The 25,963-nt window shown below is 45.4% G+C and overlaps 3 protein-coding genes across 4 annotated transcripts; 1 reads left to right on the top strand and 2 right to left on the bottom strand.

Annotated features, from left to right (window-relative positions):
• Positions 1-3,557: 3,557 nt before the first annotated feature.
• LOC115772076 (phenoloxidase-activating factor 2) lies at positions 3,558-5,574 on the bottom strand. Of its 2 annotated transcripts, none has more exons than XM_030718027.1 (2): positions 5,419-5,574; positions 3,558-4,936 (listed from the first exon to the last, which is right to left on the bottom strand). In XM_030718027.1, the coding sequence occupies exon 2, from the start codon at positions 4,924-4,926 to the stop codon at positions 3,661-3,663; it is 1,266 nt and encodes a 421-aa protein (XP_030573887.1). In that variant the 5' UTR covers positions 4,927-4,936; positions 5,419-5,574; the 3' UTR covers positions 3,558-3,660. The 2 variants fall into 2 exon arrangements, with proteins under 2 accessions (XP_030573887.1, XP_030573889.1); XM_030718029.1 differs by having other exon boundaries at positions 3,558-4,927.
• Positions 5,575-8,461: 2,887 nt separating this feature from the next.
• Positions 8,462-16,748, top strand: LOC115772004 (fatty acid synthase). Its single transcript, XM_030717935.1, has 10 exons — positions 8,462-8,674; positions 9,113-9,630; positions 9,689-11,506; positions 11,577-12,000; positions 12,066-13,346; positions 13,406-14,018; positions 14,084-14,358; positions 14,417-14,766; positions 14,830-15,922; positions 15,998-16,748. Exons 1-10 carry the CDS (start codon positions 8,525-8,527, stop codon positions 16,670-16,672), a joined length of 7,197 nt encoding a protein of 2,398 aa, XP_030573795.1. The 5' UTR covers positions 8,462-8,524; the 3' UTR covers positions 16,673-16,748.
• A 298-nt stretch (positions 16,749-17,046) lies between these two features.
• LOC115771870 (DNA polymerase epsilon catalytic subunit A) lies at positions 17,047-24,029 on the bottom strand. Its single transcript, XM_030717752.1, has 4 exons — positions 23,959-24,029; positions 23,766-23,892; positions 17,434-23,705; positions 17,047-17,374 (listed from the first exon to the last, which is right to left on the bottom strand). Exons 1-4 carry the CDS (start codon positions 24,027-24,029, stop codon positions 17,071-17,073), a joined length of 6,774 nt encoding a protein of 2,257 aa, XP_030573612.1. The 3' UTR covers positions 17,047-17,070.
• Between the last annotated feature and the right edge of the window lie 1,934 nt (positions 24,030-25,963).

Genomic DNA, 25,963 nt, shown 5'->3' with positions numbered 1-25,963 from the left:
GGGCGCACACAGCGCTCTGGCTGCTACCAGCCATTGGTCATTTACAATGATTTGCCGAAATACTTCTCGTTCCGTTAAATCAGTAAACGAAACACCAAAAATGTGTTAAAGCATTTGGTTTTTAAGTTGCATTTTTCGAACCCATACACGTTTGTGCAGTCGTGTCAATATTTGTCGGTTGTTTACATACTGGAATATGAGAGTTCTTACAGGCTCTACTAATTGCAGTACTTCATAACATGTATCATTTCTTACAGTTGAGTGCATATTTTAACTCTTTCCATAAGTTTGTTAATAAACAGTTCTGCACTTTCTGTTTTATATTATTAATAAGCATTTTCGTACTCTTTTTCAGACATCAGCACCAACAGAAGGGACTACTATAAAGATACTGATTTTAATCTGCTCGCAACGAATTCTATAATAAAATCTGTTTAAAAAAATACTGTAACGTGTGGAGTTGAAGGCATCATTATATTGCCCGACCCTTGACCTCTGCTGCTTGGTCGACCACTGCTTACCCTCTATATATATATATATATATATAAGTAATTTAGTTGGTTTCGCCTTGTTTTAGTCTGCTGCTGCTGCAAATGAAAGGCCAGCAAAATTGTAAGCGACTGACAGGCCGGCTTATTCATGTATAGTCCAGCAAAGTGCATATTAACTGACTCAGGATGTTTGTGACATGACGTATTTCAAATGTTACTAATTCAATTTTATGAAGCTAGACGCACCCAAGAATAAGCCGGATCGATGTGACTTCTACATACTTTAGGGACAAGGATAAGCAGGCAATTCATGAACTCGAGATTCAAATTTGATGACTACTTTATCTAATAGACCTGTTAAGGGTATATCATCATCGGTGTGTTATAATTTATTTAATTTCAAGCGTCCTGCACGTTCCTGTTGCTATCCACATCCCTTTTTTACAAATTGTTTTAGATTCTCTGCACGTTCCAAGCGACGCTTTTCAGCTTCAGCGCCAGCACATTGCATGATGCTGTGCTGCAATGGCGAATGCGCAAACTCCCACCTGAGCCCGGATTCATTGGGAACCAAGCGTTAGCCGCACTCACGTCTGCATGCTCAGCCCACAGTAATTGGTGAAGTCACTGTCCCGGTTCACGCCCACGACGTTGTCCCAGCAGGGCAAGGAGGCGAAGCACCAAAAACGCTGATTCAGGTCATTGTATGTAAAAATTAATGGAACAGTTTTCTGCAACGAGAATTTCATCTTTTCTTTCACGTATTTGTACACGGCAGCTTGTCCGCTTTGCTGTTCAGCTCCTGTACGCCAATCAGTCCACGATGCCATCAGTTTTTGCTTCCAATTTGTGTTAGTTCGCCCGAAAAGTTTCGTATATTTAATTTGTAAGTCGGAGTTGTAAGCGAAAACAGGCGCTCTAGGAGAAACTATTGCCTTTTCCCCATTAAATTTGTTCAAAACAGTCAAAAAAGTTCATAAAAGGCAGAAGTACTTATATGCTTTTAAAATATAAACACCACCAGAAAGTAAAGCAATCTTGTCATGCCAAACACTTAATACCCTTGAAGACATTTGTCTTACGGCCTTGCAGGTATGTGAGAATAGTGAATCTCGTTTGGTGAAAATATCTAGCACCTACATGCCGACCAATTGTTCCTTTTAGAGCTATTTGACCTATGCCAAGCTTGAAGCTTTTAACTAAGAGGCTAGTTTGCAAAGAAATAAGTAGACGGACAGACGAACATAGTTATATCAACTCGCCTGTTGATGATGATCAAGGATATTCACACTGCATGGAGTCAAAGATATCTGCTTCTATGCGTTACTTATTGCATGACAAAATTGTAATACTCTCTCTACATGTGTATAAAAACTCCGAAATTCCCTTAGTTTTTTTTTTTTCAAATTAAAGCCGATTAGTAAGGAAACCACAATTTACCTGATTTGTATCCTTAAATTGATTGAAAGCAATTAATATCTATAGGTATTAAAAGAGTCTTTGAAAACTGAGTTGAAAAGCAGGAACTAATAATTGCATATATGCAAGCCATTTAAGCCCTCATTAAGTCAGAAAAAGTTCTTCAAATATTTCAACTATTTTACGACGCCTAAGCACCGGCATCGACGCATAGGCTGTGAGAGGGCGTGCGGTAGAGTGGGCGGCAAAAGGTTGACGGTGTCCTTATGGAATTTATGCAGCCCGTGATGGCCCTATGCTAAAACTTTTGCCGTTGCCTAAGTCATGCCAGCGCCAGCACCAGCACCAGCACCAGCCCCGCCAGAGGATTGGGTAATGTTGTAATGGGTAAGTGGTGACTGTGAAGATGGGCATTGCCGGGCGTGTCTGCTGGTAAATGCTCTTTAACTTATTATTGCCGCAGATGGTTGAGCGTCGTTATGCCAATCATTTCTATTCCGGATTCAAGTGGGTTTTGAGTCGTCAATGCTTAACAATTTACTGCCTAAGCCCTTAAGCCTCAAGGAGTAGCTCATTAAAGCCAACACCGACTGACACTTGACAGAAAACGGCGATGTGCAATCGCATATTAAAATATACTTTAAAAACTGCCAATTGGATGCGATTTAGCTAGCAGCTAATTTCATTTTCTTAAGATGGTAATAAACGCTTAAATTTTAATGCTTGTCCGGCATACCGCTCGGCGTTCTGTTTCACTGCACTCTGTACGGCGATAATGGGAATTTCATTTAAGCTAACGTTCAAGTGCTTCCCTGGAGCGGACATTCCTATAACATAAAATATGCTGCCTGGCTCTCAATGCATCCGGCACCAACCAACCACGGCCAATGCGCGCTTGTGGCCCTTTAAGCCCTAGCTACTCCAATAGCAAAGGCGCCTTTAAAATTCCATGACCCTAATTTTTTTGGAAGCAACTGCAACATTTGAAAAACTGCAATTAGGCTGTAACATGTCGTTGGAGGGGGTGTCGGATGTTGCGTGGTTGTTGGCGACTGCTGGTTGCTGGTTGAGGGATTGGGTGGTGGGTGGTTGGTGGATGGTGGATGGTGGGTGGCATGTACCGCTTGGTGATAGTGTGCGTCTGCTTTTGGGTTAAGCACATGTTATGTTACAGTTACAGTGACTCAGTCACCTTATACTTCGCACAGTGCACGGTTAACGAGCAGCGCGCTCGGGGACGGTTACAACTGAAATGAGACTCGGCTTGGCATTACATGGCAGCTGTACCAGGCATCCAGAAGCTGCAATTCAAACGCAGGTGCAACCATCTCCGACGCTTTGCAGTCCTTTGCTTTAGATACGAGTGTGTGTGTGTGTGTGGGTGTGTTTGTGCTCTGCTCTGCTCTGCTCTTCTGACTACCCGCAGATGCTGTGCATGCATGACAAATATAATTGCAACACTTTGTGGGCTTGTTTGAGGTGAGAAGAATTTTGACACCATTTCGGTCTAAGGGCGCATTTCTTTGCATCTTTAACATAATTTGCCGCCGTCAGAGTTCTTAATTAAAGCCAAATGCTTTGTCATTTCACATTAAAGCTCTAAGAAATGGTCACATCATACTTGCCTTGCGTTTTACTTTATGGTCAGAATTGTAGATTGCTAACATTTTTATTATTTATAAGTTGACTTTGTTTTTATCTTATTCGCGAATAAGAGACTTTAGCTATAAGCTATCTTAGTTTATGCAAGTTACGCTGTATATGTAGTCGTGCCGAAGCCATTGGCCAGCATTTGCTGGTCGATCCACTCACGAGCCAAGGCAACATTGGCGTAGGCCGCGGGCACTGCATCGTTGCATCCAATACCCCAGGCCACGATGCCGCTTTGTTGATAGCGATTTTCGGATGGTAATCCGATTGGGCACGCAAGCGGCGCACCACCATCGCCTTGACAGGTGTCGACACCACGTTGACCGCCGGCGCACATGAACGACCGATCCAAGGCGAATTTGGGCCCGAGTCGCGTATTACGCAGCTGTGATTGACAGGTGCTGAAATCGACGACGGGCAGCGGTACACGTTTCATAATAACGCTGTACTTGCCAGCGGCTCCAAAGACGTCCTTACCCCAGCCGGTGGAGAAGCAAGTGGTGCCGGCCGAGGCGGCAGCACCCTGGGCAGGTAGACAAACCACATTGATGTGATCGTCTAATGTGAACTGCTGTGAGAGGATAACGAGCGCAAAGTCATTAGCAACGTTCCTGACCTTGTATTGCGGATGCAAAATGATGCGCTGTGCCGTTTGCTCCTGGTAGGGTAAACGCTCCTTGGTAGTTTGTGCATCCCATTCGCCAGCTCGGACTAGGAATGTGCCCGGCGCATGAGTGAGTAAACAGTGCACTGCCGTGAGCACCACTTGTGGGTGGATGAGTGAGCCACCACAGAAGTAGCTGAAATTGTTGGCATGCAGAAGAGCAACTGTCCAGGGGAACTCGCCAAAACCGGCTTCGTTCTGCGTGGCACCAGACAGTGTGAAGTCCAATCCACCGACATTGCGAATTCCACAGCCTCGCGGCTGGTTTGGTCGCTTTTCCAAAGGCGTTGGGTTCAGAACCTCTTGGCGTGTGCGATTGCCGGCACAGCAAACGTCCACCGATGAGGGACAAACAGGATCATCATCGCCAAAGCGAATGTCAATGACTCCAAAGCCATCAAATGAACCATCCTCCGTAATGCTGTTCGTCGATGGATCGCACATATAGTAAGGCACGCAATTACAATCTGCCGTCTTGCCACTGATGGATGTAAAATCAATCAGTGGACTCGAGGGATCCACGGGAACGGGTGTCACCACTTCCGCAAAGCCACCGCGTGCCGGCTGATTCGGTACACCGGGATTTGTATTGAATATTTCCTGAATATTTTTTTCCACATTTGTAGCTTGTTGTGGAGCGGCACACACACAGGAGATGCACAAAATGGCTATTGTAGCCCATGCGAGATTATGTAGTCCCATTCTGTTTCACCTAACAAAAAGTAGATTCTTAATCACATTTTTACTTAAAAAGGTCATAGCTCCAAAAAGTTCTTCAGAGTGGACCAGATAAGGTAGACGAATTTGCCTAATAAATAGTTCATGATTAAAGAATACTACTACAAATTTGAGCACAAAACAAACAAACACAAAAATTAAGTGGGTTAATTAATTAATATTTAAATAGAGACATAAACAATTTTTAATGAAAACCCGCGAATCATGTTTGACTCGTTTCTAATCTCACTATAAAAAGGGGGAAAAAACCAACTTAATTGAGAGCAAGTTTTCATTCTTCACTCGTACCTGTTGAAATATTTTATAAATAAACGCTCAAAAGAGTAGCAATAGTTACGACTGAATTCAGCTGGAAATTCTAAGTAAACAATGACGTCAAATGAAATCAAAGCGATTTCATTGGGGCATTTCCCAAAAGCGACAATTTTTGCCAAAAATGTAGATACTCTTACCAACCTTGACTTGTGCAGTTTCGATAACCTTGACTTTTGGTCAAAAAGCCCCACAACCGTTGATTAGCGCTTGACTTTTTTCAAGATCTATGGAAGCCAGACAAACTTGTAAGCCCGTATTGCAGCCAGATCCAATCGGCGACTCAAGAGCTGTGCACGCGAGCGAATTTCATTAAAGACTACCGCTTAAAGCTTTGAGCAAATCAGATACATTGGACGCACTCGTAGAAATGCCCAGCGATGAGCTTTAGAGTAAAAGCTTTTGAGCGTGTTAGTTCTCGCGCTCCAGTCTGATAATCCAAAGAGCTAATCGTAAACCTACAATGAAAGCGCGCAGAGAGCTTCTCACATTCGTTTCACAATGGTCACACGTCACAATCCACAATCCAGCTTTTGATCCGCTCATCAAAAGAAACCGGTTTAGGGGGTTTGTATCGCACTCACAGGTCTTCAATAGTAGGGCCTTCAATTGTGTATAAGTCGGTCAATATATCAATGCCCCAAGCCTGTATTTTCAATAATATAGCTGATTGAATACACATAGGTCTAATGAAATATAAGAATTTTTCCCTCTTGATAATGTTAAGTCCTATAAAGTAGTTTCCAGTATATGAGTCGTCGGCCTAACTAGACAACCTGTAAGTCAGGCAAATTAACGACAAAAAGATACGGCTTTGTAGGAAAGGGCTATTTAAAAGTTAGAAAGCGTACAACGCCTTATATCCTTATGAGTACTAATAATGAACCCATTTTTCACTACTCGGTAGATAAGTTATGTAATTCACTTAGCTGAATAACTAGGATCAGTATTCGAGTTCCTTGTACAAATAATGATAATAATCCTTGAAGTTTTTTAACAAAATTCTAAAGCAAGCAATTCTAGATTGCTCTATAAATTGCAGACCATAAATATTGAGATACTCGCTACACTTAACCAAAGGCTCAAATAGTTTCAACTATATTTAGTAGGGCTTACTAGGGCTTAAGCTGAATTGACTATGCCTAAGCTGAACTTTGCTATTTGCATAGCTAACAACGGTTTTTTAAAAAATATTTGGATTGACACTGACGGCCAGAATGTGTTGCCTCTGGCCAAACACTCAAATATGCACACACACGCACGCCCGCATGCATGTGTAGAAAAGGTATGAAAAATCTAAAATGTTTGATTGGCATTGATTGTGGAAAGTCCTTGGGGCATTTCCTGGCCGCAATCAAGCCACTTCTGCAAATTATAAGCAACAATCGTTGCAAGTATTTTCTTTTGTTCTTTGTTGTCATAAAAAAAAATGGACATGCATGTTTTTTTTTGCCACATGTTATTTCGGTATTTTAAATTGGACTTAATTGTTGTGTGTGCATATACATAATGTGTATATACAAAAGTATGCGCATATGTAAGCAGCAGAAACTTTGAGCACATTTGCTGCACCACGCAAGAGTTTTGCACCAACAAAAAGATACCCATGCAAATTACACTCAAATAAAAAGTAAAAAAGAAATTAAGTTTTGCAACTATGTGTAGCAAAAAGTGGGACTCTTGAAAGCAAGTTTACTCTTCAATTAAAGATTGCCGCTCGCTGTCACCAGCAATACTTTGACTGGCATCTACGAATTCCTTTGAAAAAACTGTTTTCAAGACTACAAGAACTACCTTGCATTATTAATGAAAGGTGAAATAGCTATGAATCTTCGGAAATTTTGTCAGAGAATATCCTACTTTGGGAATTTGCTAAAGAAATAAATGGTCACATCTAGCAAGGAGCTGGTGATACACACGATCATAAAAAAATACAGACATAAAATCTGTTTTTAAGGACGATGGCGAGAACTTTTGTGATTCGATCCGATCTTTGTATTAAACTTGCTGGCGATACTTTCTAGTTTTTAAAATGCAACATGTGTTGGCATATGCTTGTAAATCGTATATTATATTATTATAGACTGGCAACAGTCGCATATGCATACGCATTCTATTAAAGAAGTTCAACGAACGACTCATTGATTTGCATTTCGCCGGTGGAAGCGGCTTGTTCAAGTTCATTAACTTTAAAAGCATTACACAAATTTAAGCCCATCGAAACGGGCAACTACATACGTACATCTGTACGTATACTTGATTGATTTGCAGTGAAAAAAAAAAGAAGAAAAACATGGAATCAGCTTTGTACCTTACACAGTCGTTCCAATAATACTCTACGCATAGATGAAATACATGAAAAGCGAGCTGAGTTTGTCTTGATTGGTATTCTCAGGCTAAACTTAAAGCATGTTTCCAATACATGAATATACATTTTATATTAAACAATATGAAATTTATTATTAATATTCTCTAACCTTTATAGCCACAACAACTCGGATCTAATAATATCTATTAATTTAAAAAAGAAACACAAGGCTTAAGACATATTAAAATTTAGTTGAAATTTATATAAATAAGATACTGGGTGTGTGGTATTCCAAGTATTGACTTACACAATAGAGGTTTTAGAATTCTCGTAATGGCGCAAAATGAAAGAAAAGTGACCAAGAGTATCGGCCTTTGAAAACGTGTGACTTATGCAAATCCCAGCCCAAACGTGTCACACGTAATCCATTAGTTTTAAGTTTTTGCCAGATTTTAATAAGAAAAGAAAAACACCAAGGAATTTCAAATTTTGTACATATTTCTAATTGAAAAGCTAAAAATGATAGTTATGTAGTATATATTAAATAATCGTGCCATTTATTATTTACTTACCTGGATTTGTGCACTTTAAATGTGATAGCCTTTGAATTTACAGTGCATCGCGAAATGAGCTGTTTATTTATGCAATTCGTTGACTTTAATTACTGGGGAGTGTTTGTGGTCAAAGTATTCACCATTTTTATTCCTTCTGGAATTTGTAATATGCCCACCCAGCAAGTGTATAAAAGCAGCTAGTGGAAAAGTTGTGGGTTTAATTGATGTTTGTGTGGCAATTCGGTCGCACACTCTCGCTGGATTACGCAAGCCTAAAACATATTGTGATTTATAATAGTGTTAAAGTGAAAATACAACTTAAAGGATAATCAAACAATTTTAAACAACAATATCCCTGTAATTAAACAAGTGATTTAAACTCTGTAAAATGGCTACCGAAATGTTGTTGAAAAAGCACAAAAAATACTCAAGAATTCTTCCTGAGACCGATGGTGATGAAATTGTTATTTCCGGAATGGCCGGAAAATTTCCCAACTCGAAAAACATAACGGAATATGAATACAATCTTTATAACAAGGTTCGTTACAACAAAACATACAATAACACAACTTGTGCAAGAGATATACTATTATTAACAACACTTGACAATAATATAAATATATTAACTAAAATTTAATATCATAAAAAAAAACTTTAAGTCCAAGTAATTAAGCTTATTTAGCTTAGCTGTGCCTCCAAATAAAAACAATTCTCGCGTATTTCGAATTTTTTCTGGATATATCATAGGCAATACTTTTAGCATTATACTGCAAAAAATAACACAAATTTTAATAGTTTAAAACTTTTTCAAGTCACCAAGCTGTTGAATATAAATTGGAAAGTAAAATGAATCGGCTAAATTTGTTACGAAAAAAATAGTTTACTTAAAAGAACAAAGTTTACATTTCTCGAACTAACGATTTCGGAATCGAAGCTCAACTCATTATTTTGATTCGCAACCTTTACTTTGCATCAGATTGACATGGTAGATGACGATGAGCGTCGTTGGCGTCACTTCAATCCAGAGATACCCAAGCGCTCTGGAAAGATCAGCAATCTTGAAAAGTTCGATGCCACATTCTTTGGGGTGCACTTTAAGCAAGCCCATACCATGGATCCGCAAACACGTATACTGATAGAGACGGCGTACGAGGCGGTCATTGATGCGGGCATAAATCCAAAAAGTCTGCGTGGCACTAAGACGGGAGTCTATGTTGGATCCTGTATATCCGAATCGGAGAAAACCTGGTTCTATGAGAAGGTGTCATCTGGTGGTTTTGGCATCACCGGTTGCAGTCGGGCCATGTTGGCCAATCGAATTTCTTACAGCTTGGGCTTGGAGGGTCCATCGTTTTTGCTTGACACGGCTTGCTCCAGTTCAATGTATGCACTTGACAATGCGTTTAGTGCTCTTCGGAATGGTGAAATTGACGCCGCAATTATTGGTGGCTCCAATCTGTTGCTTCATCCCTTCGTGACGCTTCAGTTTGCTCGGTAAGCATCTTAATGGCATTCCATATTCCGTATGGAATATACTTATATCTTGTTTCAGCCTTGGTGTTTTGGCTCCCGATGGCTTCTGCCGTCCGTTCGACAAAGATGCAAGTGGATACACGCGCTCCGAGACAATCAACTGCATGTTCTTGCAAAGGAAGCGAGATGCAAAGCGCGTCTACGCAAGTGTCATTTACTCGAAAACCAACTGTGACGGTTACAAGCCGGAGGGCATTACCTATCCTTCGGGCAAGGTTCAAGAGAAACTGCTTCAAGAATTCTACCAGGAAATTGACGTCACCCCAAATGACCTAGGCTATTTGGAGGCCCATAGCACTGGAACCGTGGTGGGTGATCCGGAAGAGTGCAAGGCAATTGACAATGTGCTCTGCAGCCAACGCAATGAACCATTGCTCGTGGGCTCTGTTAAGTCAAATGTTGGACATTCGGAAGCCGCATCTGGCATCTGTTCTCTGGTAAAGGCCTGCTTGGCTTTCGAAACCGGAGTAATTCCGCCCAATATTAACTTTACCGAAGTGAAACCTTCAATTACGGCACTTTCGGAGGGTCGTTTAATTGTGGTCAAGGATTGCACTCTTCTACCAAAGCCTTACATCGGAATTAACTCATTCGGTTTTGGTGGTGCCAATGCCCATGCCATCTTGAAAGCATTTCCCAAGACAAAGGTAAATTTTGGTTTGCCTGAAGATAATCTACCCAGGCTTCTGACTTGGGCCGGCCGAACGGAAGATGCTGTTAATGAGATTTTCAATGCAATCGAAAAGAAACCTTTGGATGCTGAGTTTATTGGACTCTTGCAACATATTCAGGAGGAAGATGTTTCCGGCATGGTATTTCGCGGCTATGGCATATTTGCCAACAACGGCGTGGAACCGACCAAGGCCCTGGTTAAAGATGTGCAACATTATACCGGTCTAAAGCGACCCATTGTCTGGGTGTTCAGCGGCATGGGTTCACAGTGGAACGAAATGGGTTCCTCGCTGATGGTAATACCACGTTTCCGAGAGTCCATTGAAGCATGTCACAAGACATTAGCGAAGAAGGGACTTGATCTCATTGATATACTTACATCAAGTGATCCTGCCATTTACGAGAATATTTTGCACTCGTTTGTCGGCATCGCCGCAGTCCAAATCGGTTTAACTGACGTTTTGCGTTCACTTAATTTGGAACCCGATTACATAATTGGTCATTCTGTTGGAGAACTTGGTTGTGCCTATGCAGATGGAGGTCTTACGGCTGAGCAAATGATACTTGCCTCCTACTATCGTGGACGAGTCAGTGTGGACAGTGAAAAAATAAGAGGTGCGATGGCTGCTGTGGGCATAGGCTACAAGTCGATTAAGAACATGCTCCCAGAATCCATAGAAGTGGCCTGCCACAATGGTGCCGACTCCTGCACCATCTCTGGCCCAATCGACGACGTTACACGATTTGTGGCTGAATTGAAATCGAAGGGCATATTTGCAAAAGAAGTGCCCTGCTCGAATATTGCGTATCATTCAAGATATATTGCGCTCATGGGCCCCCCACTGTTCAAGTACATGAAGGAGACTATACCACATCCGAAGCCCAGGTCAGAGAAGTGGCTAAGTACCAGTGCTCCAAAGAGCGATTGGGAGCATCCGGAACGTAAACTATGCTCTGCCGAATATCATACAAATAACTTGCTGAACAGTGTACTCTTCGAAGAGACTTTCGCTCTGCTGCCGAAAAATGCCTTGACTATTGAGATTGCTCCACATGGATTACTAGGCGCTATTCTCAAGCGATCCATGCCAAATGGTATTCATATTCCGCTCACACACCGAGGAAACAAGAACAATGCGCTCTTCTTTATGACAGCTCTTGGCAAGTAAGTACTATTGAAAATATCTTAGGCTTAAGTATATTTAACTAGCAACCCTTTGTTTAACTTTTTGCAGATTATACCAAAACGGTGTTATGGTACCTGTTGCAAATCTATATCCTAAAGTTCAGTTCCCAGTCTCCCGGTCCACACCGAGCATTAGTTCACTGATTCGTTGGGATCACAGCGAAGATTGGTTTGTAACCAAGTATGAAAATATGAAGACTAAATCCAGCGGGGAACGAGTATTCTCCGTCAACTTGAGCAGTGATAATGAGGAATTTATGAGTGGACATGTCATAGATGGCAAATTTCTGGTGCCCGCCACATGCTATTTGCAATACGTTTGGGAGACGTTCTCTCTTATGTACCATGGACCCAGCTATATGGACGTGCCAGTCGAATTTGAGGAAGTGCAATTCCTACGAGCCACAAATATGTCAGTTAATGGACAAGTTGAGCTGAATGTAATGATTCACTATGGCACGGGTCACTTTGAGGTAAGCAAAAGGCACACGCATTTTAACAAATAACTTTTAATTCTTTAATTCGTCATTATTTTCAGATAACTGATGCTGGTGCCTTAGTGGTCACAGGCACAATCAGAGAGATTGAAAGTCCCACCATACCGGAAGTCTATCATTTTGAAAAGGAATCGAAATTCCCGATGGTTTCCAAAAAAGATTTTTACAAGGAGCTCAAGCTGCGTGGATACCATTACAACGGTGGGTTCCGTGCGGTAAGGAGCGCTCGCTCGGATGGCTTATATGGTCAAGTCGAGTGGAACCTCAACTGGGTAACATTTATGGATGCAATGCTACAAATCCATATTTTGGGCACGGACTCACGCTCCCTTCTGCTGCCAACGAAAATTCGCAAGCTGCGCATTAATGGCTTACATCATTTCGATTTGATGAGTAAAATGGATCCCGAGAATCGAGTTCTTGATGTGTACGTGGATCACAAGTACAATCGCATTGTAGCGGGTGGCATAGAGTTGACTGGACTCCATGCCAGCCCAGTGCAAAGGCGCAGACCACCAGGCATACCAGTATTGGAGAAATACGAATTTGTGCCCTATTTACCAGCTCCAAAAGTAGCTCTATCGAATGCCGCACGTATCTGTGTACAACTCGCCCTTGAGAATGTTCCAGTGTTGAAGATAAAACTGGTGGAGGTGGATACTGATGGTAGAGACACTGTGCTGGACAAGTTCACCGATGCCATTGAGGATTTGCCAGTTATAACCGGAGAGTATATGTATTTGACCGGTAGGAAGATTGAAGATATGCCTGGAATACATATAGAAAATGGAAAATTGTCCACTTTGTCCAACTACCACTTCGTGGTGGCGGGTGGCATTTGCGGCGAGCTCAACGAGGATGTTATCAAGAATGCCCAAAAGGTGCTCATTGATAATGGTTTCCTCTTGATCAGAGAGCGACCCACGATGAACCTAAGCAGCTTAAAACTGCCCGAACAATTCCGCTTGATAACGGTAATTCCAATTGACAGCAATGAGGAAGTGCTCCTACTCCTCCAAAAGGTGCCCAATAAACTGCAAATACAACCGACTGTCGTCAAGGTTTCTGACAATGACAAGAATTTTGAGTGGATAGGTCAGGTGCAGTCCGCCATAAGCAGCAAGAGTCCTGTTGTTGTGTACGCATTCAAGGAAGAACTGAACGGTTTGATTGGCTTGGTAAATTGTTTGCGAAAGGAGCCCGATGGCAATATGGTCAGCTGTTTCTACATCGATGATCCCAATGCACCCGAATTTAGCCTAGCGGATCCCTTCTATTCGAGTCAATTTGCATTGGGCCTGGCCTTCAACATTTATCGAGATGTAAGTAACTAATTATATTATCCATATTCATGATAGTTTATAGTAAATTATTCGTATAGGGCGCTTGGGGCAGTCTCAGGCATCTTCATCTGCCCGTGAATGATGAGGTCAAGCCTAGATTAGATCACATCTATGGAAATGTGATGCAACGCGGAGATTTGTCTTCATTGCGATGGTTCAAAGGACCCCTGGCTCCCAACGACTGCATGATCAAGATCGCCTACTCATCGCTGAACTTCCGAGACGTAATGCTCGCCACGGGTCGTTTGGCAGTTGAACTTTATGGAGCGAACCGGATCGATCAAAGTTGCGTGCTGGGCTTTGAATACTCCGGCATCAACATGAAAACAGGCAAACGGATTATGAGCATGGTGGTCAAAGGTGGCGTTGCTTCTTATGTGGAGGAGCCCTCAAAGCTCATCTGGGAAATTCCCGATGGCTGGTCCCTGCAGGAGGCGGCTACGGTTCCAGTTGTCTACATAACTGTATATTATGCGTTCTTTATGGCCACCGACATTCGCAAGGGCAAGAGCATACTTATACACGCTGGCACCGGTGGTATTGGCTTGGCGGCCATTCGTGTGGCATTGGCCTACAATCTGGAGGTGTTCACCACCTGCAGTACACCCCAAAAGAAGAAATTCCTGTTGGATACCTTCCCACAGCTAAAAGGTAAGCATAACCTATCCAGGTTCTTATTTATGCAAATAACGTAATATAAACGAAATCTTCCATAGAATCCCACATTGGCAATTCCCGTGATACGTCCTTCGAGCTAATGGTGCAGCGCGAAACTGATGGCAAGGGTGTAGACTTTGTGCTGAACTCCTTGTCGGAAGACAAGCTGCTGGCTTCAGTGCGCTGTCTGGGACAATCGGGCCACTTCCTGGAGATTGGTAAATTCGATATGGCCAACGATAGCAAGCTGGGCTTGGGCTGTTTCCTTAAAGAGCTTACCTTCCATGCTGTGTTAGCCGATAGTCTGTTGGTGGCACCCGACGAAGATATTTGGGTATTTATTTGGTGCACATATCAATATCAAGTCCAACTTCATCCATTGTTATCTGCAGTATTTGAAAAAACTTATTGATGCGGACATTGCCAGCGGCATTATACGGCCATTGCCAGTGACAGTCTTTCCGGCTCATGAAATTGAGCAGGCCTTCAGGCATCTGATTGGTGGCAAGCACATTGGCAAAGTCATAATTAAAGTGCGTGACACTCCCGAAGCAGCAGAAACGTTGCCGGTGCGCGTCCTTAGTCAAGTCTACTTCAAACCACATATGACCTACGTTATTCCCGGAGGCTTGGGTGGTTTCGGCATGGAGCTAGCCGATTGGATGGCTCTACGTGGCGCACGCAAGCTAGTGTTGAGTTCTAGCCGTGGCATCACCAAGGACTATCAGTGCTACCGCATTGCGTATGTATATGCTTAATAGCTTAACTCTCATGATCCTAACAATGCTCCTCTATTTAACCGCAGGCTGTGGAAGACTTACGGCTGCGAAATAGTCATTAACACGGCCGATATATCTACGTTCGATGGCTGTCGCAATCTATTGTTGGCTGCTGCCGAACTGGGTCCAGTTGGCGGCATTTTCAATCTGGCTGTGGCACTACGGGACGGCATCTTTGCCAATCAAAATGCTGAGCAATTTGTACAGAGCTTCTCGCCGAAAGCAATTGCCACCAAACATTTGGATGTGTTGTCGCGCACTTTATGTCCTGAACTGGAGCATTTCGTAGTATTCTCAAGCGTGTCCTGTGGTCGCGGAAATGCCGGACAAACAAATTATGGCATGGCCAATTCTGTCATGGAGCGCATCATTGAGTGCCGCCATAGGGAGGGACTTCCCGCTAAGGCCATACAATGGGGTGCCGTGGGCGAGGTTGGGCTGGTCGCCGACATGGCTGAGGATAAAATTGACATGGAAATTGGTGGAACGCTGCAGCAAAGAATCTCGTCGTGCCTACAGGAGCTGGACACATTGCTCAGTGCAGAACCAGCGATTGTGGCGAGCATGGTTGTTGCCGAGAAGCGCTCAGGACGCTCCGGAAACGAGAGCATTATCGATACGGTAATGAACATAATGGGCATACGTGACCTGAAGTCTGTGTCCCTTGGCACAACACTCTCCGAGATGGGTATGGACTCCCTTATGGCCGTTGAAATCAAGCAAACTCTCGAGCGTGACTTTGAGCTCGTACTGACGCCACAGGATCTGCGTTCACTTACCTTCCAAAAGCTGCAAGAGTTTATGGAATCCAGGGAGAAGGATACGGATGCGGTCAAAATGATTTTCGCGTCTGAAGGCAAGATCTTGGGCATGGACTTGCTGCTGCGTAACCTGGGTGACGAAGCCCACTGTGATCAAATAATGTATCCGTTGGAAACACAAGCGGCATCTTCGAAGCAAAGCCTTCCACCTAATATCATAATACCCGGCATGGAGGGTACTGCCGGTCAAGCATGGTATAAAATAGGCTCCAGCTTGAAAAGCAGGACGAATATTCTACAGCTCCATCAATTTGCTGAATTGGAGACCGTCAGTGAAATTGCTCAACATGCATTGCAGGTAAGAATCCTAGAACATCACCATACCAGTTGTCTAAACTTGGCTTGAATTCAAATGTATTTTCTCTCTTCGTAGCATGTTAAAGCGCTACTGAAACCGTCAGATCCATTCTACCTTATTGGCTATTCTTATGGCTCCTATGTGGCTCTCCAACTGGCGGCTCTGCTGGAGAACTTGGGCTTCCGTGGGCATGTGCTGTTAATCGACGGTGCCCCACACTTCCTAACAAGACTTACGAACCTGCATTTGGGTGCAAATTTCACGGATAACGATCTATATAACTTGCTCTTCTCTAGTATTGTCAACCAAATATTCCCAGAGGAAACCAAGGAATCGGCAGCTCTAGTTTTCCATAAGCTTGACACACTCAAAGAGAAAATGGACCTGTTCATGGAATATGTTGACAAACAGAATGTCTACAGCAAAGAATACTCCAGAGCAATGGTCGAGGCGATGTTCCGTAGAGTTAAAAGTGCTGCACAATTCGATTCGAACAGCGTAAAAGACCTGAAATCGCCCATTACGCTAGTACGCCCCGCTGAAGTCTCTCTGCAGGATATCGAAGAAGACTACGGTGTATCAAAGCTGACTTCGGGTAAAGTTACGCTTAAGGTAATTGAGGGCAATCATACGACAATGTTGGATAATCCAGTGCTGCCGCAAATTATAAACGACTTTGATCCTGGGCTTTTGGATGACAAGAGCTTCGAGGAGTATATTCGAGATGTGAAGGCCGTGTCCGTGGTTTAAAAATTCTATATTACCTTTCTTCTAGTTATTTTCACTTTAACGTTTTAAAGCTTGCATCAAATATTATTACTATCATAAAATAAAACATGTTTTCTTAAAAATTGCTGGAGCTTTGCTAATTCACTCTAATTGTTTAACATTTAATCTGCTGAATCATTTCATGTGAACGTTCTGAACTGGTCTTCAATAGCCCTGACTTTAGCTATATTATATGTCACACAAATTTAACCAGACAACGAAATCCAGTTTGCCAATAACAAGATCAATCACATCTCCAAAAACATGTTCGAAAGCATATCAACTCAGCCCAAGAACAACAAATTAATTAAGAACACGAATTTAATGATAACAAAGTAAAAGTTATATTTAAAAGCTACTTACAATCTCCAGATGACTGTCTAACGAGGCGTTTTCTGCGCCTGCTGCACCGTTTGCTGGAGCAACTGCATCTTGTGGTAGCCGGCAACATTGCTGAATGTCTTGAGCAGCGTTTCAATCTCTTTGCCACTGATGAGCGGCAAAAAGTTGCCAGCACAAGTGCAAAACTCAGCGAGATTCTCGCGTTTGATTTCGTTGCAGCGCTCGCAGCGCAAATCCTGCAGCACATAGGACATCATCTTGCGTTGGAGCGCATCAATCATACGCATCTCGATCTCCTCATTGTCATAGGCCACATAGCACTGAGCGCACAGCCAAACGGGTCTGCAAGTGGGGAGAATGCATCATTATCGATGTAAAGTGTGCTAGTCGAATGCACTTACATGCCATCCTTCATGGCGCGATGTTTGTCCTTGCATAGATCCAGATCGCGACAATGGTTGCACGCCTTGCAGATGACCTCGTTGATGATGTACGTATCACAGGGATCTGTCCAATCGGCCAGATCGGAAAACTCACCGACGCCCACCAGACGCAGCATATTGCGGCGCAGCTCATTAATTTGCTCCGCCAGAGCTTTATCCACGCTCAGCACCTTGACAATGGTGCGTATGAGGTCCAGCCCGGGACTGGGCTTGCCCTTGCCATAGTTCTTGTGCAGCTTGAGCACAAAATCGAAGGCACAATGCGAAATATCCTTGATAGCCTGTTCGGTGGTCTTGCGCTCCGCCAGAGATTGCATGAACAGCGTGAGCAGAGATTCAAATTTCTCCCGACACTCGTTCTCCTCCGGCAGCTGCTCCCCAATAGTCCAATTTAGCTCCAGGGAGAGCTCCTCCTCCTCCTCTGGCTCCTCCGGCAGCTCCTCAAGACCAGCTTCAATTTCTTGTACATCATCATTGTCATCATCGTCATCCTCGTTGACATGTCCATTGCGGGCCTGGCTCTGACGCAGCGTTGTGCTGCCCACCGCTATAGCTGAGACAGTCTCATCGATTCCTTTGGGCAGCCTGCCTCGTATGCCCGAGAAGTTAGACTGATCCAGCCAGAGCATAAAATTCCAGCACTGTTCAAAGCTCAGCTGTATGGAGTGAAACATTTCCTTGTTCCGCAAACTCTGCACAATGTAGTCCACATAGCCCAGGGCATCCGAGACGGTCCGCTTGCCCGAACTGAGTATGATCCTGTTGAAGTCCGCATAGACTATAGTGGCGCCCAGGCGCTTAAACTCTGCTATGATGCGCAAGAACATTTTACGCATCAGATTATTTAGTGATCGACGCAGCGCTGGATCATAGAGCAGGGCATTGCTGGAGCGCACCCAGCGATAGAAGTGCACTATTTGAAAGTCGGAAAAGATGTTTTGGTTGATGGACACCTCACGTAACCAGCCATTCACCATGGAGCGCATAACACGAAAGGCGGCGGAGCACAGAGCAGTCTCATCATAGCTGGGCAACGTAGCTGCCGGCACCGTGCCGATCATTTCCTCCAGAGATGCCTGCGGCATCACATCGAACGTAATGGCCGAGGAGGCGCCCTCCATTTCCTGAATCCTATTCGACTGCAGCAATGCGCTCACGGCCAGACTGTCCAGAGCCAGCTCGACGCACACATCTGAGTAGAAGCCGGCGCGATTCTGCACCACCGTGATGCTCTCCTCAAACTCAGCCAGCAGTCGACTGTCGTCCGCCTCACGGCCGCCCAAATCCGGACGAGTGCTGGCCGACCACCACAGCACAAAGTTGTGCTTCTGGAGAAGGCGGGCAAAGAAGAGATCCGCACCAAAGAGAACCGTATCCGGCGGCATGTTGCCAATGGGCACATGGAAGTAACGGCATTGATCTAGCATCAGCTCCAGCACATTGTTCAGGTTGAGGAAATGACGCACCACAGCGCGAGCACCCTGACGCTGCCAGTCCAAGCCAGAGAGCAGGCTCGCGTCATCGGAGATGTGTATTTGGGCCTGCGGAAACTCCAACAGCACAGGCATGGCAGCGCTCAATTTCCTCGCCTCGATGGCCGTCTGCAGGCAGAGCATGGTGGGTCCCGACTGTTCCTGTTTGTAGGCAGACAAGGCGCGCTGTATGTGCCTGTAGATCTGCTTCACGTCCACCTCGATGAGCACCTCAAAGCTGAAATCCTCCGCTGGCAGTTTCTCAATCTGTGCCGCCTGCTGCAGGTTCTTGATCAGCGCCAGACGCTCCGCCACGTAGAGCTGCTTCATGTTGGGCATTTGGTTGGCGCGCACCGTATCCAAAGCGAAGACCAAGGCCTTCTTGCTGGGCAGCAAGAACAGTGCCCAGATCTCCTTCTTAGCCGTGGGTATATTGTGCTGATATAGATAGATCTTGCGCAGCTTGGTGCTGGCATGCTGCAAGTATCTGATGTGCGACTGTGGACGCTGTTCCAGCTGCTCAATGCTGAAGGTCTCCAGTTCGCGCGTTGATAGTAGAGCCAGGCGACGTGCCTCCTCGCGCTCCACGCCACAAATGCAGCCCATATCCATGAGCGCTCGAAATTCGAGCGTCATTTGCGTCTCGTAGATGCCCTCGATATCGGGAGTGGCCAAGTCTGCCAGCATGCCCAGGCAATTGTCGCGAAACAGCTGCTCCGGCACGCTATACCGATACAGATTGTAAACGGGACGCGAGCGCGGCAGTACACGATGTACCTTACGCCACAGCTGACCCTCCTCGGGCGGCGCTGCACTGCGCTGGTTCACATAAAAAATTCGCGGCACCGTCAACTTGATGCGATGCAGCTCCTCGCCAATTAAAGCCCATACAGTAAACTGCCCCAAATCGTTTACCGGCACCAGCTGCAGTATTTGCCAGGGCTGATCCAGCAGTGTGCGCTGTGCCCGCCTCAAAAATCCACCCAGCGTAGCCGCAGATGTTGTTGCTCTGGTCGCGGCCTGCGCAGATACCGCTCCTGCAGCGGTCTCAGTGCCATTGCGCTGCCGTTTGCTCTGCTGCCGACAACGTTGGCGCTGCTCCTGCTGCCAGGCCCATTTGCGCTTCTGGAAACGCACCCATTCGACTATCGTCTTGCGGGTTTCACCAATGGCGGGCGGTGCCCCAAGGGCCTGGCGCCATGTCTTTGGCTGTGGCGTGGACTCTGCCGCATTTCCTTCCTCATCATCGTCATCTAGATGTACACGCTTCCGCTTAGTCACAATTGGTCTGCCTGAAGCTTCTGCATCTTCTTTACCCGCCATATCCTCCATGTCGCCCAGTTCTAATTGTTTATCCTCCGTTGCCAGCGCAGGCTTTGGCCGCGGCCTGCTGGTAAACATCTCATTAATGCGTCGCTGCTTCAACACATCATTCTTCTCCAGCATTTTCTTGTGCAGCCAGTCCGGATGCTGGACCCGCGGCACCGGGTTGGCCAAGCCCTGCAGCGCAGCGGGTATGGTAATGATCTTCTGGATGGTGCCGCCCAAGCGCTCAATATAGTAGTTCCAGTCCAACACATCGCGTATATCCGCATCGCCCATGGTGTTGTCCTTGAGCCAGCGACGCAAATGATGGCGCCGCACGCTGGGCTCCGACTGAAAGATGGCCAGCGGCACGGCACGTTCAGTGACAGGCGCGCCCTCGGGCTTCTTGGATATGATGTACTTGCAGGCCAGACCCGCATCCTTGACCATTTGCTCGCCCAGGAACTCGGCCAGACGCTTGGCCGTTGATATGGATGTGCTTTTCTGGGCGCCATATTCCTCCAGCTTTTTGGACATCGACTTGTTCTCGGCAATCAGCTCGAATAGCTCCGAGTCGGGCAGATTGGAGCCGCGACTGTAGAGCACATCCAGCCAATAATCGGCCACCTTAGCCACGGAGGCATAGCACTCCTCTAGTGTGCTTCCAGCCAGAAATGCCTCGAAAACGGAGCTCTGAAAGTTCTTAATCAGCTGCAGCTCACCGCGTCGCTTAACCTCGAAACCTTTCAACTCCGCCAAGGAGCCATCGAAATTGAATACCGCATAGCGTTTCTTTAGCTTCTTGCCCTCCTCCTTGGCGGCGGGCAGCACCATGGCCAGATATGGGCCATCCACCTCAAAGAAAATGGAGTTCTCATCGCGTACGTCGTAGCTTGGCGGCTCGCCCTTCTCCGCTTTGCGCAGCTCGTGGTACTGATCGTTGGTAAAGTGATCCTTCACCATCGTATTCAGCACAGCATTGGGATACGAGATGTTTATTTTCTTCTTCTTCTCATGAGTGGTGTGCACAGTGAACTCCTGTGGAAATGAGCCCGGCAATATGCACCAGATACCATCGGTGTCCAGCTCCAGCGGACGACCCACACGCTCAATGATCTCGCGCGCCTTGGTAATGATGTTGGAGCCGGTGAGGCAGACAATGCCCGCCATGGGCATGGAATGCCAGCGCGCACCGCGCCGCATCACATAGCCATAGAAGGAGTTGAGAATGCACTTGTGAGCCAGCTGCAGTGAATCGTAGAGCACCTCGCGTCCCTTGGCCGCCTTTATCTCGGCCGCATCGCCCGAGGCGATGGCCGCATTGACCGACGCCTTGGCCGTCTTGGTCAGGCCCTTGTACTCATAGCGACGATCACGAAAGGCGCGCACGGTGTCCACATAGAAACTATTCTCCTTTTGGCAAATGGTCGAGTTGCGCGTCTCCAGCTTAGTGATTTTGGTCTTTTTGTACGCCTTGCGGCAGTAATCCGACAGACGCTTCTTCTCGTAGGCCGCCTGATCCTCCTTAGAGAGCTCGTGAAAAGCGCGTGCTGGTCCACCCGGAAAGAGTGGCGGAAACTTTTCCGTCTCCAGCTGCTGCTGTATGCGCTGGAACTCGTTGCGCGAAGCAGGCAGCATCTCGCCACGCCACAGCCAGTCCATGGAACGCTTGCAGCGCACACCAGGCTTATTGAAGTCGCAGGCAGCGCAGTCCAATTCGGTGACCATTGCCGATGGCTGCAGGCGATTGGTTAAGATGATATTCGGGTACATGGCACCCACATCCAAATGATAGATGACCGGCTGTTCGAGTCTATTGGGTATGTCGTGCAAGCCCTGCAGTGCCTGGACAATCTCCTGCTTGACCTCATCCAAATTGCTGACCAGCTGCAGAGGAATGCTCTCCTCCACCTCGATGGCGTGCTTGAGCACAGCGTCCACCTGATCCATTAGCTGCTTGACCATGTTCGGATCCAGCCTGAAACGGCAGGGTATATCAGCGCGAAAGACGCCCGACTCTAGCGCCTCCACATGGCCGCCCACATATGTCTCGGAGTCCAGCACATGACCCTCATTGGAAAGCTTGTTCAGCTCGCTCTGGTGCTTGTTCGGAAAGACAATGTTCGCATGATAGGCCTGAACCATGAGCAGCGTTTCGCACAATGTGCCGGAGCCCTTGCGCAATATCTCATCCGGCTCCATGGGAATAATGGTATTTAGGGCAAATATAAAGGGATGCACGTACTTCATGTACAGATAATAGGTAGCCACCGCATCAGAAACTGAGTAATTGGACAGCACCTGCGGCTCTTCCACAGCCATGCGGCACATGTCCTCGGGATCCAGCTCGACGGGATCGTAGCGCAGCTTGGCCTTGGCCACTGCCTTTAGGCCCTGTGAGCCAACCGGCAAATAGGAATCTCGCTTCACCCAGCACAGACAATCCATGTGTATCGAGGGTCGACTCAAATAGATGCCATCACGCATTTTGGAAAAGCCAATCTCTTGCTTCATATCCAGATCATAGACAGCGGCGCGCGTCTCCACAAAAGGCCAATCGAAAAAGTCACCATTGTAGGTGACCACAATGTGCGGACGCACCTCCATGATGTGATCAAAGAATTTTTGCAGCAGCTGCATCTCATTCTCCTCGTTGAATATGATGAAATTTCCCTCAAATTCCGGCTTGGGCGTGTACTCAAAGTCTTCTATATTGGAGGAGATGATCTCCCGATTGGTTATTAAATAGCCCTGGCCATCAATCATATAGGAGATCATCATGATCTGATCGGTTTGCGCATCGGGAAATTTAAGCGGCAGCTTTGTTGTCTCTATATCAAAGGCCAGCACCACAGGCTCCGGTCTGTCCAATATATCCGGCCGGCAAGTGATAACCGGCAGCTCCACGCCGCTGCGACAACGTATATTATACCACTGGCCGCAAAAGATGCGCAAATCAATCGATACGCGCACATGGTAGGGCACATCGTGCTCCCGTATATCCATAATACAGTCCATATAATCCTGCTGCCGCTTGCCGCTGCCGTCATCAGCGCCGCTAGCAGACTGGGCCAGCGAATTGGCCAGCATTTGCATGTAGTACGTGTTGGATTTCTCGCGCTCTGTATTGCGACGCACTGCAGCCATTAGTTCGCGACGCACTTTGGTCATGGCTGTTTGATTGAGAAACGAGAGCTTCAGATAATGCTGCTGCAGACCGGACAGATGGTTGGCCAAATCCAAGTCCTCCTTGTTGATGTGCTCAAGGCTCGCAATCTGTCCAGAATACTTGCGGCCCAAGAAGCGCGCCACCTCAAGATGCATATTCACCTCAGGACGTATCAGCAGATACGGCTTATAGGCCACTGTGCACTTGAAACGCGAACCGTCCATTTGGATAAAGAACAAGTCCAGAGCAGCCACCAAACGACGATCATCGTCGAGCACCTCGTTCTGCAAGATAAATCAAAGCATAATTAATCAATCATTTTGATACTGCAACGAAAAGCTTACCGTATGCATATTGATGAGATAGCCTGTGCGCTCCTGGCTATCCTTGACCCTGTCAAAGCCATATTTGGAGTCGATTTTATCATTCTCCCGCGACTGCCGGTAACCAGCTTCATTGAAGAAGTCGTCGCTGGCAAAACAAGACAAAGAGCAATAGATTTAGTGCTCCACCGAGAATGGCTGCATGCACACCTACCCCTCAGCGCGCGTTTCGCTAACAAACTTGCCAGTGTTTTGCAGCACCTTAGTTTTGCCAGCGTCTGCCATTTCAATATTTATTTGCAACACATTTATGTTTATCACACGAAACTGCAGCCTTAATTTGGCGCCTTTATTGCAGCTGGCGATGTGCGATTTAAAATATCGCAAATTAAAATATCGATACTACGATATTTATCACGCGCAGCCAACTTCAAGTGACTTACGAATATGCGCCACGTGAGGTTGGCTGCAAACGCAAATTTGAGCAGCATGAAGCTGGTTGCGCGCAGATTGTCAACCCACTTGAAGTTGGCTTCGTAATTTGACGAAATTGCTAAGTTAACGAATATCCCATTTTAAAGGTAAGACAAATTTAATACATAATAATATAAAACAAATTTGCATTTCTTAAGGAAGCCGAAGGAAATAGCTTTTATTGTAAATAACTTAACAGCTAACAATAATATGTAAAAAAATCAATTTACGAGATTGCCTGTTATAATAAACAAACGTTTTTTAAATACATACACATATGATGAATATTTTTACCAGTTATTGTTATATCTCATAAATTAATATGCACACACAAATACAAAATATGCCTTGACTAGTTTATGGGGTATGTTCTAGACATTCTGTCTATTTGTTATATGGCGTTTTTACTAAACATTTGAAGCAAATTAAAGTGTATCCTCACATAAAGATTCAGCCTGTTGAGTTGGTAGACCTGTGTTAATTGTGTATATATAAGTATGTTAATTTCAGTCTGTTTAGCTTGCAGTTTATTTTCTATTATGTGGCCATAAAGTTGTCTGCTTGCATTGTGTATGTTTTTAGCCTCAAATCAAATTACACACGCACACAACAAAATTCATTCATAAAATCCGGCTCACCTACACGCGTAGTAAAAATGCAGTCGGCGAGCAACGCATACCTATGTACGTGTATGCGCAAACACACGACTTACACATGCACACAACCAACACTGCGCGCAAGCGCTCTTCTCACTTTTGTGACTCTCGCTCATGCGCTCTCTCTCTGTCTCTCTCTCTCTCTTTCTCTCTTTCATACCGAGCGGCAGGTCTCTTTCGTTCAGTTCGTCCTGCTGCGCCGTGCACTTGTCGCTGTGAAGTAATTTAATTGCTGCCCCTACCCCAAAGTTGACAATTTCTCTGTTATAGGAAACGCTGTCGCTGGTAGTCAACCATGTTGGTTACACGTGTTCGTTATGCAAGGCTGCCACTGGAACAGGGAACAGGAGCCGCTCAATCTTATTGCCCATTCCTGTAGCGCCAGTGATGCCCGACTACATATACACACACATACATACATATATATAAACGTATCGTTGCATATGTATTTTATTTATGCCAAAAGCGTTGCCAGAATATAAACACTTGCACGTATATGTGTGTATCTATGCTTTTGGCTATATGTACGTATATTTTTAAACCTGTTTGCAGCCTTTCTGGGAGCGCTTCGTATGAACAGTGGGCATATTCAACAATTCATTTGCAGTTCTGGTGTCACTGTGCGTCGCTTGCTAAAAATGATTGCCGCACACAGTCGCAGCTACACTAACGCACACAGTTACACTCACTCACACTCATGCAGTTACCTAAACGCACACACTTGTAGTGTTCTGACCACGCAGAGTTTTTTTTTAGTGGCGTTGTTGTTATTCGTGTAGAAACACTTTGTTTTTGTTGTTTGGGTTATTCTGATTTTCTTTTCGCTCAGACTGCACATCGGTGTGTGTGCGTGTAAGTGTGTGTGGGTTCTTGTTCGTTTTGCTTGCGGAAAATAGTAGCTCTTGCTTCTCTCACTCGCAGTGCTCTCTTTTGGGATCTTTGTATTGCGTGCATTTGACAGACTTATTTTGCATATTCCCGTGTGCATACATATGTAAATGGGAATCGGTCTGTATGTATTCATTCTTTTTGTATTGTGTTTCTTTGTGTGTATTTTGCGCACACCCATGCAAGAGTAGCGCGAAAAAA

Source organism: Drosophila novamexicana, unplaced genomic scaffold, assembly GCF_003285875.2.
Source record: "Drosophila novamexicana strain 15010-1031.04,08,12 unplaced genomic scaffold, DnovRS2.1 tig00000108-arrow-pilon, whole genome shotgun sequence".
Classification (NCBI taxonomy): domain Eukaryota; kingdom Metazoa; phylum Arthropoda; class Insecta; order Diptera; family Drosophilidae; genus Drosophila; species Drosophila novamexicana.
Note: the sequence above shows the minus strand (reverse complement) of the source record. Positions and strands in the feature narration are given on the sequence as shown.

Excerpts from the sequence above, each read along its gene's own strand:
- LOC115772004 (XM_030717935.1), top strand. The coding sequence starts at position 8,525 with ATGGCTACCGAAATGTTGTTGAAAAAGCACAAAAAATACTCAAGAATT. Across the intron at positions 13,347-13,405 it reads CCTTCAACATTTATCGAGAT|GGCGCTTGGGGCAGTCTCAG; the intron begins GTAAGTAACTAA and ends TTATTCGTATAG. Across the intron at positions 15,923-15,997 it reads TTGCTCAACATGCATTGCAG|CATGTTAAAGCGCTACTGAA; the intron begins GTAAGAATCCTA and ends CTCTCTTCGTAG.
- LOC115771870 (XM_030717752.1), bottom strand. The coding sequence starts at position 24,029 with ATGGCAGACGCTGGCAAAACTAAGGTGCTGCAAAACACTGGCAAGTTT. Across the intron at positions 23,893-23,958 it reads AGCGAAACGCGCGCTGAGGG|CGACGACTTCTTCAATGAAG; the intron begins GTAGGTGTGCAT and ends TTGTTTTGCCAG. Across the intron at positions 17,375-17,433 it reads CGCGCCATGAAGGATGGCAT|ACCCGTTTGGCTGTGCGCTC; the intron begins GTAAGTGCATTC and ends CCCCACTTGCAG.
- LOC115772076 (XM_030718027.1), bottom strand. The coding sequence starts at position 4,926 with ATGGGACTACATAATCTCGCATGGGCTACAATAGCCATTTTGTGCATC.